At 38.4% G+C, this 15,530-nt stretch overlaps 1 protein-coding gene across 2 annotated transcripts in view; it reads left to right on the top strand.

Moving 5' to 3' along the window:
* Positions 1-15,530, top strand: part of si:ch211-243j20.2 (uridine-cytidine kinase-like 1) — a 31,195-nt gene that overhangs the window by 10,729 nt on the left and 4,936 nt on the right. For both annotated transcript variants that reach the window (XM_028605001.1, XM_028605003.1), the window contains 8 exons: positions 2,370-2,441; positions 6,294-6,483; positions 6,668-6,729; positions 10,124-10,140; positions 13,415-13,513; positions 13,710-13,803; positions 14,004-14,066; positions 15,075-15,197. In XM_028605001.1, the coding sequence (XP_028460802.1) occupies positions 2,370-2,441; positions 6,294-6,483; positions 6,668-6,729; positions 10,124-10,140; positions 13,415-13,513; positions 13,710-13,803; positions 14,004-14,066; positions 15,075-15,197 (720 nt within the window). The remainder of the gene's footprint in view (positions 1-2,369; positions 2,442-6,293; positions 6,484-6,667; positions 6,730-10,123; positions 10,141-13,414; positions 13,514-13,709; positions 13,804-14,003; positions 14,067-15,074; positions 15,198-15,530) is intronic.

Here is a 15,530-nt window from a genome sequence, read left to right as displayed (position 1 = left end):
GAGCGGATCTTTTAATAATAATAATAATAATAATAATAATAAAAAAAAGTAATATTTTTTCTTCAGATTAGTTTTTATCAATTGGAGCAGAATCGATAATCTAATATGTATTGATGAAATATTACTTTTCCCGTCATCGGGGTTATGGAACTGGGTCCTTGCACTTATCTTCAGTATGTAGAGGGTAATCTATCTTCACCAAAATAAAAGCACTTTATTAATTCCTTCTTTGTTGTTGTAATTTACAGGATAAAATTACCATCGCAGTTACAAATCACTAAACACACCCCCCCAGGGATGTTTTAGTGGTTTGAGCTGATGCCAATTGGGATCCCTTCTAATTAGCTTTTTATTAAGGGTTTAGTGTACAGGACATTAACCCAAGCAAAGAGCACAGATCCTCTCCCAAAAGCATTGTGAAGAATCAATCTTGCAGTGTAGCTTTCTGACATCTCGTCTCTATTTCTTTGCAATGCAATTTCATGGCTGAAAGGCACAACACCACGCGGGAAATCGCCTATCACGACTTGTGAATCTGAAATCATTTTGTGTACCTTTCGTCCTACCGGGGTGAATGTAATTAAGCCTCAGGCCCCAAGGGTGCCGAAGACTGTGTGTGTGTGTGTGTGTGCGCCTGTGCCCTGTGTGTGTGGTAGAGCCCAATGATAAAGGATTTTTAAGGCCGATATCGATACAAATATTTGGTGATTCAAAAATCCAATATTCTGATATATCGGCCGATATATATTTTATAAAAGAAATACAGAAACGCGTAACAAAACATAAACAGATTTCCCTAACGTTAGTTATTTGTAGTTGAGTCCTCACTGAAATAATATGATAATGCAGTTTAAAAATAAACTTATTTGTTTTATTGTCAGAACAGAAGTTCTGATAAATAAAATATTTGAAAAATATAAACTTAAGATATGAAACTTAATTCCTTTGAACAAAAACACAATAACAAAAATAAAATCAGAGTGTTGCCAACAGGGACCTTGTAGATCGCCCCCTGGTGGACAAACTATGAAACGCCAACACTCAGAACACGGTTGAAGGGTGTTTCGTCCGTATTTATTTTTTAAATATTTATTTATCATAGAGATGCACCGATTACAACTTTCTAGGCCGATTCCGATTTTCTTTGAGTTAGGCCAGCCGATACCGATTTTAGCCGATTCCGATTTCATTTTTTCTAACCACTTTACAGCACACACAAATATTTATTTTCTATCTTTTCTTTAATAGAACATTTTGCACAGAACATAGAACATGTTTTGAATAGATAATGGATCACTATGAAATAGAACTATATAAATTACTCCTGCTGTGGGAAATTCACACACATCTAAAGTGCAATGTTAGAACCATTTCCTTCTTTTCACATCCAATATCCAACTAAAAAAAATTTGGTCTATCGGTGCATCTCTAATTTATCAGAATCATTTATGTCATTCTAAGTGATTCTGATAAATGAATATATAATTAAAAAAAAATGATATTGGCCATTATAAATGTCGATACCAATAGTTTGGAAAATGCCTAATATCGGCCGATCTATCAGCCCGCTGATGCATCGGTCGGGCTCTAGTGTGTGTTTTTTTTTTTTTTCTCTCATCAGTTATATGAATGAAGGAGAGGTCACAGTTGAGTTTTCTTGCTTGTTCTTCTCTAGTAAAACTGGAGGTCACCTTCTACCTCTCTCGCTCTCTCTCTCTCTTTTCCAGTTAAAAACCCACTAAATCATTTCTTGGTGTAGAACAGGGAAATGAACAAATCGATAAACACTCATCTGTTTCTTTAGAATTCACGTTCTGCTTTTCACACACAACCACGCCTGGACGCTCTCCTCCTCTCTCTCTCTCTCTGTCTCTCTCTCTCTCTGTCTCTCTCTCTCTCTGTCTCTCTCTCTCTCTGTCTTTCTTTCTTTCTAAAAAAAATCAATACCAAAGTGTCCAGTCCATTGACTTTAACGTGAAGCTGGTCAGAGGAAAGTAATAAGATTGTGACATGCTCAGCACCGTTTTGTCTTTGATTGAGACAGCGGTTAACCTTGCTGATTTATAAAAGACTTATTTGGTTTAAAGCAATCCTCATTCCAAAAAAAAGTAAATGGTCAAGAATGCTTCTTTTCTTTTCTTTAAACCGACACCGTCAGCCTAACTTTTGCCGATATATTCGTGCAGGTGTGTGTGCGGTTCTCTTTTAGCTTTTTAAGTCTAATAAATTAACTAAATAAACAAAAACAATCAAGGGAAAAAATATTGTTGCACCTATTTTCGCTATTAAACACAAAAATACAGCCTAACCCTACACCTACTGAATTCAAATTGGAATAATTTTAACCTATAATTTGTTCCTTTTGACAGAAAACGGTTTACGGGGCCAACGTTGTAATCTTTGAGGGCATCCTCGCTTTTGCCAACAAAGAGCTGCTGAAGGTAAGAATCTTTTTTTCTTATTACAAGTGAAGTGTTCACCTATTATTATTTTTGTTGTTGTTGTCCCTACACGCCTGAACCCTTTCACATGGTGCCCCATTATCCACAACATATAGTGGACGGTGAATGTAGCACTGGCCGACCCTCAAGTCTGACATTTTTTGAAATATCTTATAATAAGTCTTTATTGCACAGCGCAAGCAGACGTCTCAGATCAGGCTACATATTTTGAATGATTAATTATTTGAATGCTTCCAAAACATTTTAGAATCCGGTTCCTCTGGTTTTCTTCTTTCTTTGTTCCCTGTGCCAGAACCAGATTAATGTACCTGTCAGCTCTGAAACGACCAGCAGGCTGATTAATGGTGAACTAAAACATCTGATTCTGAGCAGGGCAATTATATCAGAATGAAATATTTCATATGCACACGGCTGACACTGGGGATGTTATTGGCCTTTTTAATAAATATCAGTCAGTGTTCATCTCAGACAATAACTATAGAAATGTCTAAATAAGCTGACATCGTATTTGATTATCTATTTTTTTTTTATTATAATTAATGTTGTAAAATGAAATTCCTATTTAATGCTACGAGGTCCATCTAGTGTTTAATGGGTAATTACATTTTATGGGTTTATGGGTAATTGCATTTGGTGGGCAAAACACTGAAAACACACACACACACACTTTTTTTTATATTAATGGATGTAAAAATTGTCAAAGCAATAAAATGGAGTAAGGTAAAAATGTATATATTGCACAAAATATTCAGCTGGTATTCACAGCGATGCTTGTGTGCATGTGAAGAGGAGATCTGGTTTCTGAGGAGAAAATTAAGTGTGTGTGTGTGTGTGTGTGTGTGTGTGTGTGTGTGTGTGTGTGTGTGTGTGTGTGTGTGTGTGTGTGTGTGTGTGTGTGGTGTGTGTGGTGTGTGTGGTGTGTGTGGGTGTGTGTGTGTGTGGTGTGTGTGAGCGAGCTGGACCGTGGTGATAAGGCACACCACCTCCCCTGAGACCCGGCTGTGTAGTTGATTACCTTCTGATTCAGTTAGTAACAGCCGTTGTCCACGGTGATTAATGGTCTTTTGTGTCCTTTCTTGTAATTGGAAGTCGATTATAGCTGCAAATCTGATATGCTAACGAAGGTCTGTTTTGAAAACCAAGATGCTGCGTACAGACCCACATGGTGCTTGGATTGGGTGCGTCTATTTATTTTCTTCTGTCGTTATCAAAACCAGTGCAGTCAATTGCACATAAACATAGCACTGCTTCATGGCAAAATTGGATCTACAGGATTTTTGCATCAGTGTCATGTAGCTTGCTGTGTTTTTGCAGGTATTTAAAGTGGTACTCCATGCACCTCCATAAAGTTGGGGCACTCACAACAGACATTATTTTTTTTTTTTTTCTCCAAAAACACTGAATCCTACATTTCCCATAATGCAACTGATAGTATCTTTAATTGGCGTTGAAATGAATCATTGCATCGATGCGTCGCGATGCCCATGTGGACAATTCTGCATCGATGCGCTGACAGACCATAATAATCTAGTTTCCTAGAAAGAACTCCAGTATGCTGTATGAAATGTGATGCTAAGTTAAAAAGGAATCAAAAAAGTAAAGCTCAATTGCGCTGTACACTACACGCGCCTTTTACGTTTACAAATTTCACATTTCATGTTTAGCTGACCTGTAATATATATTGAGCATTCCTTGCTAAATATATTGCTTAAGAGACTCCTTGTCAGATGAAGAAACCAATGAAAAGGGTTTCTTAAAACGAGTTTGAACTAAATCTTAGGTTTTCCCGTTTACCAGAAGTGCTTTCCTGTTGGAGCAGGTTAGAGAATGATCTACAGCCGCAGCCTTGCTCTCTTACCTCTGAGAACAATCCACTCCTCATTCACCCACTCTCATAGGCTGACAGCCGTGCTTATCCAGCAACATGTCGTCTTATGGTGGCTCAGTTTGTCAGATTTACAGTAGACAGAATCCACTGGCTCGTTGTGCAACTGAGTTATTTCTGTACCCCCGTTGTCATCCTCGTCTAAATCACTCGCAAACTTCTTTTTTTATTTTAGCATTCATCAATAGTTCTTTAGGGGAGCGAGGATGTCGCTCTCTTTTCGCGGTTCCACTTCTGTTGTGATGTTGGCTCATTGATTTTTGCTGAGCTTTGCCGAATTGAGGTTCAGTTTAATGGAGCTGGCTTTCTCTTCAAAGTGACAGTGATAACGGATGTGTCCTCTGTTTGTTTGTGTCTGCCCTTTCTACCTCCCTCCTTTTATTTATATATATATATATATATACACATATAGATACAGTATCTCACAAAAGTGAGTACACCCCTCACATTTTAGTAAATATTTCATTATATCTTTTAATGGGACCACACTGAAGAAATTACACTTTGCTACAATGTAAAGTATTAAGTTTACAGCTTGTATAACAGTGTAAATGTGCTGTCCCCTCAAAATAACTCAACACACAGCCATTAATGTCTAAACCGCTGGCAACAAAAGTCACTACACCCCTATGTTAAATTCCCATAGAGGCAGGCAGATTTTTATTTTTAAAGGCCAGTTATTTCATGGATCCAGGATACTTTGCATCCTGATAAAGTTCCCTTGGCCTTTGGAATTAAAATAGCCCCCCATCATCACATATCCTTCACCATACCTAGAGATTGGCATGGAGTACTTTCCATAAAATCATCTCTCAATGCAAATCAAACTAGCTATTAGGCTAACTGAAATAAAACCATGCCAATCTCTAGGTATAGTGAATTCAATTTATTGAATAGTTCGTCAGCTAAAAGCTAAAGAGATTCTGTGGTTCAGCTTCTAAAAACCTGAATGTGTTTTTATTTGTTTTCTAGGATCACAAACTAAATAGCTTTGGATTTTGGACCGTTTGTCGCACAGAACAAGCCATTTCAAAATTTCATCTTGTGCAGTGGGAAATTATGATTGTAAATATTAGCAACCATGGAGATTTTCTTGGCTAAACAATAGTGCATTAACGCAAAACCCATTTTAACGGCGTCCCATTTTTTTAGCGCAAGATCAACGTTCTTTTTGGCCTAACAAACTTTGTAGTTTTTTTTCACATGCTGTTGCAACAACTAGTAACGTTAGAAAAACTACAACACCACGCCTGATCTAGCTAGACCGGAAACTAAACAGGAACACCGCACACACTTGTTTGGGCTTGCGAGCCGGCCAAAGAGTAGTAGGCTAATGTTACGCTTTGAGTGGATGGCGAGCGCAAGATGCCGAAATGGATGCCAATACGATTCTGAATGGAAAGTTTACTTTTAAAAAGTTGCCACATGGTTCCACTGACAAGACCAAAGTGATCTGTGTGTTTCTGTTTTTTTTGTCGAGCTGTCATCGCAGCACGTCCAGTCTGTTGATAAGAGCATTAAAATGAGAAAAAAAATAATGGGACAAAAAGAAATCAAGGGACATTTAGAATAGATAAAAATGTGCAATTAAATATTTTAATCGATTGACAGCACTACTAAACAAAGAAAATAATCTGCTGTTTGACAATAAAATTATAATTTAAATTTCTTCTAGGATTAAGCCAGTCAATTCTTACAGTAGTAGACTTTTTCAAATCAAGTATTCAGATTTTCTGTAGTTTGTACACATTTAGCATTTATTGTACAGCTGTTGTATTGTTACATTGTACCCTACAGGTCTTTATGCCAATACAGCCTGTACCCATTGACTTTCAAGGCATTCTGGGAAATGGGAAATCACCTGTAATTTTGTGGAAGCTGTATAGAAATGCTATAAAGAAAATAATAATAATTTTTTTTTTCTCCTTTCCCTTCTTATCTCCCAGCTGCTGGACATGAAGGTGTTTGTGGACACAGATTCTGACATCCGCCTCATACGGAGGCTGAAGAGGGACATTTCACAGCGGGGACGGGACATCAGCGGCATCATCAAACAATACAATAAGTTTGTAAAGCCGGCGTTCGAACAGTACATTGAACCCACGGTACAGTCCGCTGACATCGTGGTGCCCAGAGGTCAGTGGAAATGACCTCTCTTTTACTAAAAAAATACAAATGCACCAGTACTGCGTTTCCATACATCTGCTGGATACGGCTCCAAACTATATACATCAGTGTGCTGTGAATAACTTTATTTGGCAGGTTTGGTTAAAAATAAGATGTAAATTCTTGTCCTTTTGTGTCTCAAACTTATTTACAGGTGGAGAAAACTTTGTAGCACTGGATTTGATTGTCCAGCACGTTCACAGTCAGCTGGAGAAGGTAAAGATTCCTTCACCTGTTTCTTTAGTTTGTTGGGCCACGAACAGGAAGGATTTTACTGATTCAGCTGAACATTTGGGATATCTTGGTTATTTCAACTCCTATAGTTTGTAAGATTGTGTTTATTCTGCAGGGGTCAACAATAAGGGTTGCCCGATGGCCCGGGGCAAGTTAAACGCAACTCCGGGCAAGTAAATATAACTACCCGCTTGCCTGTTAGCCAATCGAGAACTGAGTTGCTGCTTGATGCTTTTGACGTATTTTTTTATTTTATTCAATTTTTTCAAATTTTTTTCAATGTTTGACTCTTTTTGGACATTTTTGTTTAAATCTTTGACACTACTTTTTATATGCTTTTTTAAAACATTTTCTTCCCCCCAAAGTTTGCTTTTTTCTTGATATTATTTTAACGTTTTTCTTTTTTTTTTTTTTTTTTTTTTTTTTTTTTTGGGGCTTTTTTTCAAACATTTTTTTCAACGCGTTTCCTCCGAATTTTTTTTTTTTTTTTTTTTTTTGCCTGACCGGACAAGTGAAAAACAAAACCTTAGCATTGAACCCTGGTCTGTAAGGGTTTCTTTTGTAGAAAAAGTGCTGCCTCACCTGCATATTGTGCTGCTAAGAATATATCTATCTTTTGTAATCTGCAGTTGTTGCTGCTATGAGGGTTTTCCCTTATCCTTAAATGCATTAAGATAACCAGTGGGCTTCTTAATGATTGAAATAATAACACACGTTTGGCTGCACCATGACAACTTGCCTGAGCAGCTTCTTAGATTTCATTGATTTGGGTGTTCATGCTCTTCTAACAAGTTGAAGTTTCCTAAAGTTTAGAAAGCCTGCTGTCCTGCCTAAGAGCAGCCACTTTAACTTAAAATAAGAAAGAACAATGGCTGAAAACACATGAAGGTGTGAGATAGTGTAAGCATGGCCTGTGGTGCTTTGAGCGTTGGGTTGGTTTGAATGTGTCGCTTCTACAGTACATGCTAACCTGACCGAGGAATATTTAATATTATATATATATACCAGACAAGACTAGACTCTAACATCCATCAGAAAACCTCGTCTGTGCTTTAAATTTATTATCTGGGCAGATAAACTACATACTTTATTATTATTATTTTTTTGCTCACATCGTAGAAGTGGGACACATCTCTAAGTGTGACAGTAACCCCACCATAGTCTGCAGCCCTCCCAAAGAGAAGTTCCATTAGAAAATATATTTATTCAAACTTTTGACTGGCATGGAGTCAGGTCGTGGGGTCAAGGTTGTTGTGTCACTAGAGTAGGGCTGCAACACTTCTGATTATTTTCATTATCGAATAATGTGCAGATTATTTGCTTGATTAATCGTTTGGTCTATAAAATGTCAGAAAATAGTGAAACATGTTCATCCCGGTGTCTCAAAGTCCAGGGTGATTTCTTTAACTGTCTTATTTTGTTGGTCCAAAACTCAAAGATAATCTGTTCATGATACAAAACAGGAAAACGCCACATTTTAGAGGCTAGAACCATTAAACCATTAAAAATTACATTCACTATTGATCGAAATTAAAGTCAGACTAATCATTGCGGCTCTGCCCTGGAGTTCTTGAAATGTGACAAATTTGACAACCTCAATATTTAATCTGAAATCTACTTATAGGTCTTCCACAGCACTTAGTGGTGGTTTTTAAACAGCGTCTTATCACCGCTGCCAGTCACTGTAGAGCTAGTAGAGCAAAGAGGATGGAAACAGTACTTCTAGTAATATACACATGAGATGAATGGGTTACACTTTACTTGAAGGTGTCTACATAATAGTGACATGACACTGTCATGAACATACTTACGTAGATACCTTCAAGTAAAGGGTTACCGTTGAATGTCTGTGGTCAGGTTTCAAAAGTCTGACCACTGTTGAACCGAATGTTGTCTCTGACCCCCCGCAGGTTGCTTATTTCTGCAGGTGATAAACTGGATTAAACTATTTGGCTTTCACTAGCCATGTGATTTCCAGTTTTATCAGGCTGACCATTCCAGGGGAAATCAAGCACAATGAGCTGTAGTAATCCTTCAAAATGCTAAGAGTACACTAAAGACAAACTAAAGATTGAATCACTACTCTACCTCAAGAGTTCCTTCTCGTTATCCCTCTCTTTCCCCCCTCCTCTATACCCCAGTGAACACAGAGGTCCAGATCCCTGAGATTAATGAGCACATAAAGCCAGGAGAGGTGTCCTCCATCTTTCCTCACCTCACTGGCAGCCGGCTTTATGATCTGTACCGAACTACGATCTGTTCCACCTTCGACATAATCATTCATGGCCACTAAAAGAACACACAGAACATCTTTCACACTCAACATTCACGACACCTGCAGTATGTAACATGCATAAGGTTAGCATGACACTATCCTGTTATTGACACATTGCCATGATCCACAGTGATGACTTCTACTGTAGCATCACCAGTTTTATCTTTTATCAGCTTTCACTTATCCAGTGATATATCTCAACATGTGCTTCATGGATTGGCCCAAAATGTTGTTCAGACATTCATGTCTCTCTCCGGATGCATTGCAATAACATTGGTCATCCCTTAACTTCATCTAGCGCCACCATCTGGTCACAATTTTAACTTCTCCAACATTTTTGCTGTTTGACCATATACTGTACCCGCGAAACTAATGACATTCTCATCAGCCTCGGCTTTACTTAGTTTAGTGCTAATTAGCAAATATTGGCACACTTAAATGCAAAACTAAGACGGTGGACGTATTAAACATACCTGCTAGGGCTGCACGATATGTGGAAAATACACGATAACATTGTTGAATGTCGCAATAACAATATTACGTGCTATAAATAAAAAGATATTAAAGTGTACTCGGATCTGCTGCTTTCAGTATTCTGCAAAAATACAAGAAATTGCTTGTTGAAAGGAAATATTTTCCACCATTCTTCTATTGAACATTGAATGTAAAAGGCACCACTAAAAATATTTTATTTCAACTAATACAAAAAATCGGAGTGTCTTTCGCGATATGTCGCAGCCTTTCGCAATGTGTTTATTGTGCCAGTTAATATTGTGATGTAGATAAAAAAAAAAAAATAAAACTATATACTGTGCAGTCCTAATACCTGCTGATGTTAGCATTGAGATCAAAGTGCAGCCTCACCGAGCTGCTAGCGTGGCTAAAGGCCCTTAGTCTCGTTTCATTACATTTAGCTTAATACCACTTTTTAACAAGCAGAACATTTCTTTTGCTTCAAATGTTTGGCCTTGTTTTGTAGGTTTTGTGTTGCAGGTTGGCTCGTCTCATGATTTTCTTTCTTGTGTCCCACTGTGTGTGTGTGTGTCTCCCTGTGCGTGCACGACTCCCCTTGCCTGGCTGAATGCTGTGTAACCATTCCAGCGTGAGATCACTGTGAGGTATGACTGTTGCTTTTTTTTTATTACATCTTCTCCCTCCTCCTATTTCTTTCCCTTCCTGCTTTCATTCTATTTTTAACCACACTTCATTTGAAAACTAAGACAGAACAAATAATGGTTTTGTTTCAACTGATGAACAAATCAATCAATCAATCAATCTTTCTGGTTAACTTCTGCAAATACTTTAGCTTTTTTTTTTTTTTTTTTTTTTTTTTTTTGCCCAGAAAGCCTTTCATTCTGTCAGTGCAGAGACTGATCGTCTCCATCTTTTCCACAATGGATTTCTACCTCCTGTGATAGATGCATTACAATTGAAATCTAATTGTGAAAATGCATCGTCTGTCTACCTTTTGGCCAGGAGAAAAATAAAAATCAACCAACATGTACATCAGAAAAGGATCTTAAAGCTCACTGTCCGCAACTTGTTTTGGTTGATTGTCTTCGCTTAAATCAACTTTTTATTTCCAGCAGCAGGCAGCTGTTTTCAGTGAAAAAGCTCTTATAAACCCACTGTACATTACCAGCCATACATTACTCAATGCCAGACCTGGATTTCCAGGCTACTGGTCCGGCCCACTTGAGATAAAATTAGGGGTATGTGGCCCATGAACTTAAATTAGTCTGACACCCCTAGTTTAGCAACTGCAGACCCAGCGGTTTCCCCCAGGTGTGGTAGGGAACAAGGGAGAGCTAAGCTTGAGTTTGTTGGGTGATTAAATAAAAATGTTAGTACCAGTAAGTTTGCTAACCTCTTTACCAAATCAACTTTATAAGATGACAAAATGTCAGTATGTTTGCAAGCTGTTCCGCTGCCTTTAAGTGGCCAAAATAGTCCGTTAATACTGCTTTCACTTTGGATGAATCTACGACTTCGAAGTTCCACAGGCCATGACCAGCAAAAGCTCATGCTAACTCGCACTGGGGAGAGTGGGACTTTTTACATCCTGTTTTGTCCTCAAGTCAAGAAGAGATATTTTTATACGTACATGTACGGTTAATATTTGTCTTTTTAAAATTTACAACTGCAGTCCACCACTTCTTACAGCAGCAGGCTATAGATCAACTAGTGCGTCATTCTGCACTCTACTTGGCAGAAAACTGTTTTAACACCTGAATAAAACAGGTGCTGAGATTTCTGGGCGAAAAAATATGGGACCTGCATCTTAAGACCAGACTGATCTCATAAAGTGCCATATGTATGACACGCCAATTTGTATGCCAATATATATGTTTACATCCCTTGTATACAGCGTAGACCTATACGTGGATAGCTCAAAATGCATACAGATAACGCACCATTTGGCTTTAGGAAAGTGGCGTGTATGTTTACGCAAAGTCATGATGCCATGTTGTTAAGACGCACAAAGAGATCGGTCCTCAGGTCGGTTTGTTAAATGTGCAGGAATCAAGGCTGCTCTCAGTGGTTTGCGGTGTACCTACCTGGGCAGTAAAGGATGACTGATATGTATTTTCACCTTCTGAAGTATCCTGCTTGGAGTGGGAATGAATTGAGTCACCTAAAATGAATCCACGTATGAGACAAACTGAATTGCTGCTCTTCATCCCTGAACTAGAAAGTATTTGTTCAGTGTTGCACAGCGGTGATGTGGTGGAGCTGTTTCACTGCTCTAATACTGTTCTTTCTCTTCTTTTCTCCTTTACTTTTTTTTTGTCTCTTGTTCTTGTCCTTTTATATCTTTTCTCCTGTATTTTCTTTTTTTTGTCTCTTTCTTCCACCCAACTTTTCATCTCTAAATCTCATCAAATGAATATCTGTCACCTTCTTCAGAGGAAGCTCCGCTGGGATATGTGAGGCTCACCTTGTGCATCCTCTTTTAGCATCGTAGTTTTGAAAGCACAGATGTGTAGTTTTGATGCACTCTCTGGCCTTTAGAACTTATTCAAATAGGTTGTGCATATTGAACTGAACAAATGTCTTCACCATAAAAAAGCCAACCTGCTTGTTTTATCTCTATCATGCCTTTTATGCCACACTAAAGTTGTTTTTGGCAGGGAAGCTTTCAACTTCTTTGCAGTTCTGAGTGTTAAGGCAGACGCATGCTTACTTTCTTTTAGTGTATGGACGGAGCATGCAGAAAACAAATCTCAGCTGTGAAATAGAATGTTCAGCTTGTTCCATCAATCTTTAACATTGTAAGCATGTGTTTTTTAAAAGTGCATTTGCAAATTTACGGAATTGCATTTCTTGTTTTGCATTTAGTTGGCTTCAGGTGATGACACACACTGTTAGTCTTGATTTGAAAATGTTTGCCTGGCAATTAGGGGTGGGAATCTCTTGGCACCTCACGATCCGATTCAGAGGCCAACGATTCAATTCTAAACAGATTATCGATGCATCTCGATGCAACAATTTCTGTGTGTGATTTACTGTAGATACTCAGTTTTCTAATCACTTCCTAGAAAAAGCAGCTAGACAAAGCTTAGATTTTGACATATACAGTATTTGTCACACAAGTTTTAAAGGTCCCATGGCATGAAAACTAAACTTTAAGGTTTCTTAACATTAATATGAGTTCCCCCAGCCTGCCTATAGTCCCCCAGTGGCTACAAATGGTGAGCCCTGGGTATCCTGCTCTGCCTTTGAAGAAAATGAAAGCTCAGATGGGCTGATCTGGAATCTTCTCCTTATGAGGTCATAAGGAGCAAGGTTACCTCTCCTTTCTCTGCCTTGCCCGCCCAGAGAATTTTGCCCCCCCATGAGAAAGAGAGAGACATCATGGCTTTCAAATGAGCAAAGTGACAATTGGTCAAGGCCACACCCCCACCCTTTTTTTTTTTTTTATCAGTGTCACAAAACACAGGAAAACGTGACTCAGTTTGTAGTTTTTATAACAATGTTGGATTACTAGTACTAATACTAGTTGTATAAGTTTGATCCCTGCTTAAGATGGTGATGAACTTTAGCCAGAGCTTTGGGAAATTGGGAGGCTAAGGTGAACAGTGTGGATTTTGGCCAAAAACTAACAAAAATCTGATTTAAGTGTTACATTTTGACAGACAATTATGTCAACTAGCAGCTTCAGCGATCAAAATATTAAACATCAATTAATACTGACCTTTATTAGTTTAGTTCTAAATTAAAAAACCTTTCACTGAAAAAGACAGCAATATGAGAAATGGTTTAAATGAAAACACCCAAAGCCAGGATAATATTTGATTAGGAAAATATTTAGTCTGATGCTACAGTATGTTACTTTATCATTCCTGATCATTCCTGCCCGTCAGTCACACCATTTCTGTTTTATTTCCACAGATCGGCTCTGGCCTCGGCTCACCAGGGTCAGCCTTTACCCAAAACCCTCAGCGTGATGGAGAGCACGCCGCAGGTCCGCGGCATGCACACCATCATCAGGTCAGAATACACACTTTTACACAACATTTGTCATACTTAGAAGGTAATCGAGCAGATGTTGAAATGAATGGTCAAAATTGGTGCAGCTGAGGTTGAGCTATCCTGACTTTCACTCCCTAGTGTGGATCAAACTCTTACCATTTTCTCACTGATCTTTTTCATCCTCTTTGCTCCTGACCTCTGTGTGTTCGTGTAGGAACAAGGAGACTAACAGAGACGAGTTTATCTTCTACTCCAAGAGATTAATGAGGCTTCTGATAGAGCATGCTCTCTCCTTTCTGCCTCTCAAGGTGAGTTTTTTTTGTGATTGTGTTTAGATTATTAACTGACTCGCTGCTTCTTTTTGAAGGTTGACTCTTTTTGGAATTACCGTTAAAACTGCTTCAAGTTGCTTGTGCTGTATCTTTGTGTGACAATATAATTGTTATAGTGGCAGGTGAATTTTTCAAATTTCCTTTTTGTTCCTCTTTGTGTTTTTCTCCCTCTCCAGCCAGTATCTGTGGAGACTCCTCAGGGCGGCATCTATAACGGCAAGAGGCTGAGCGGTCAAAGGGTAACTCTAGTTTTATCATACCTGCAAACTAGTCGCGTTTTGAATAGGGAACGTGAATCATGTAGATCCGAAGAGTTTTCATGTTCATGTTTAGTGTCTCCTTCTGTACACCCTAGTGACAAGAACTTGTATTAAGAAATGGAAGTGGGAATACAAATAATGCAAAGTTACACACCGTTTCCTCAGTGTTATCATAGCTAGAAAGCGTATTGGTGGCCAAATGGTTATGTTGCGTGCCACATAACTGCAATGTTGCCAGTTTGTTGGTTGTTGTTGCTTGTCTTACTCCCCTTTCTCTCCCCTCCCCCACCTGCCTGCATATCCTGTCTGCCTCTTCACTACTAACTGTCCAATAAAGGCAAAAATGCCAAGACAATCATCTTTCGTCAACGTTTGAAATATCATAAGCTAGGAAAACCGCACTTTAGCACTGCATTTGAAGACTTGGATGGCTTTGAGCTGCGAGGAGAATAGGCGCGCAGAGCAGACGTTTTCATGCAGATATTTTAGGTTAGTGCTGGGCGATATGGAGAAAATCAAATATCAGGATATTTTTTACCAAATACCTTGATATTGATACCACAACAATATTGTAGTGTTGACTATTGGTGCTTTCACAAAATATTTACACAATGATATTTTTGATAAATAATCATCAGTAATGTGGATATAATGACTGAGTGGATAAAGGCAAATAATAGAACAGTTACAACAGTCTGGTAAGTTCAGAAAAGTACATCACTTTACTGTAATGCAGCCTTTAAAACCAGGAAAAGACAACACTTATGCCATATTACGACATTCAAAATCTCAGACGGTATCTAGTCTCATATCATGATGTCGATATGATATCGATATATTGCCCAGCTCTGTTTTTAGGTCTTTAAAAATGATCACTTTGTTCTTTTTTTCTTCTTCAGTGTCCTCGGATCCAGCAAAGCTGCGCATACTCCAGTAAATATTGCCAAAACATTGAAATTCCTCATATGTGTTTTTTTTATTTTGTAGATCACAGGCGTTTCTATCCTGAGAGCAGGAGAGACGATGGAGCAGGCGCTGATGGCTGTGTGTAAAGACATCCGACTGGGAAAGATCCTCATCCAGACCAACCATGACACCGGCGAACCAGAGGTACGCCAGTCCGTTAGGTCCATTGTCACGTGAAGTGTGAAGTACAAAGGTATTGTTTTTGCCTCCATAAAGTTTCAGCAGCATGCAATGGCTTTAAAAGTGTCACAAGACTGAAGGAATGAAATTACATCATGGATTTAGAGAGGAGGGATTTTCGCATTTTTCTTTTTTTTTGTGTGTTCCGGAAGGATTAGGCAGAAATTGTATAGCTTTTTCAAAGATAAAATGTGATTTTGGCACCAAGATGTTCAGTTAAGCGTCGGAACTCCCCTCTTTGACCACAGTGAAAAAAATATATATAATAATAATTTATCATTTCATATCAACTTTATT

This window comes from Perca flavescens, chromosome 18, assembly GCF_004354835.1.
Source record: "Perca flavescens isolate YP-PL-M2 chromosome 18, PFLA_1.0, whole genome shotgun sequence".
Classification (NCBI taxonomy): Eukaryota; Metazoa; Chordata; class Actinopteri; order Perciformes; family Percidae; genus Perca; species Perca flavescens.
This window is presented reverse-complemented; position numbering and strand designations above follow the sequence as displayed.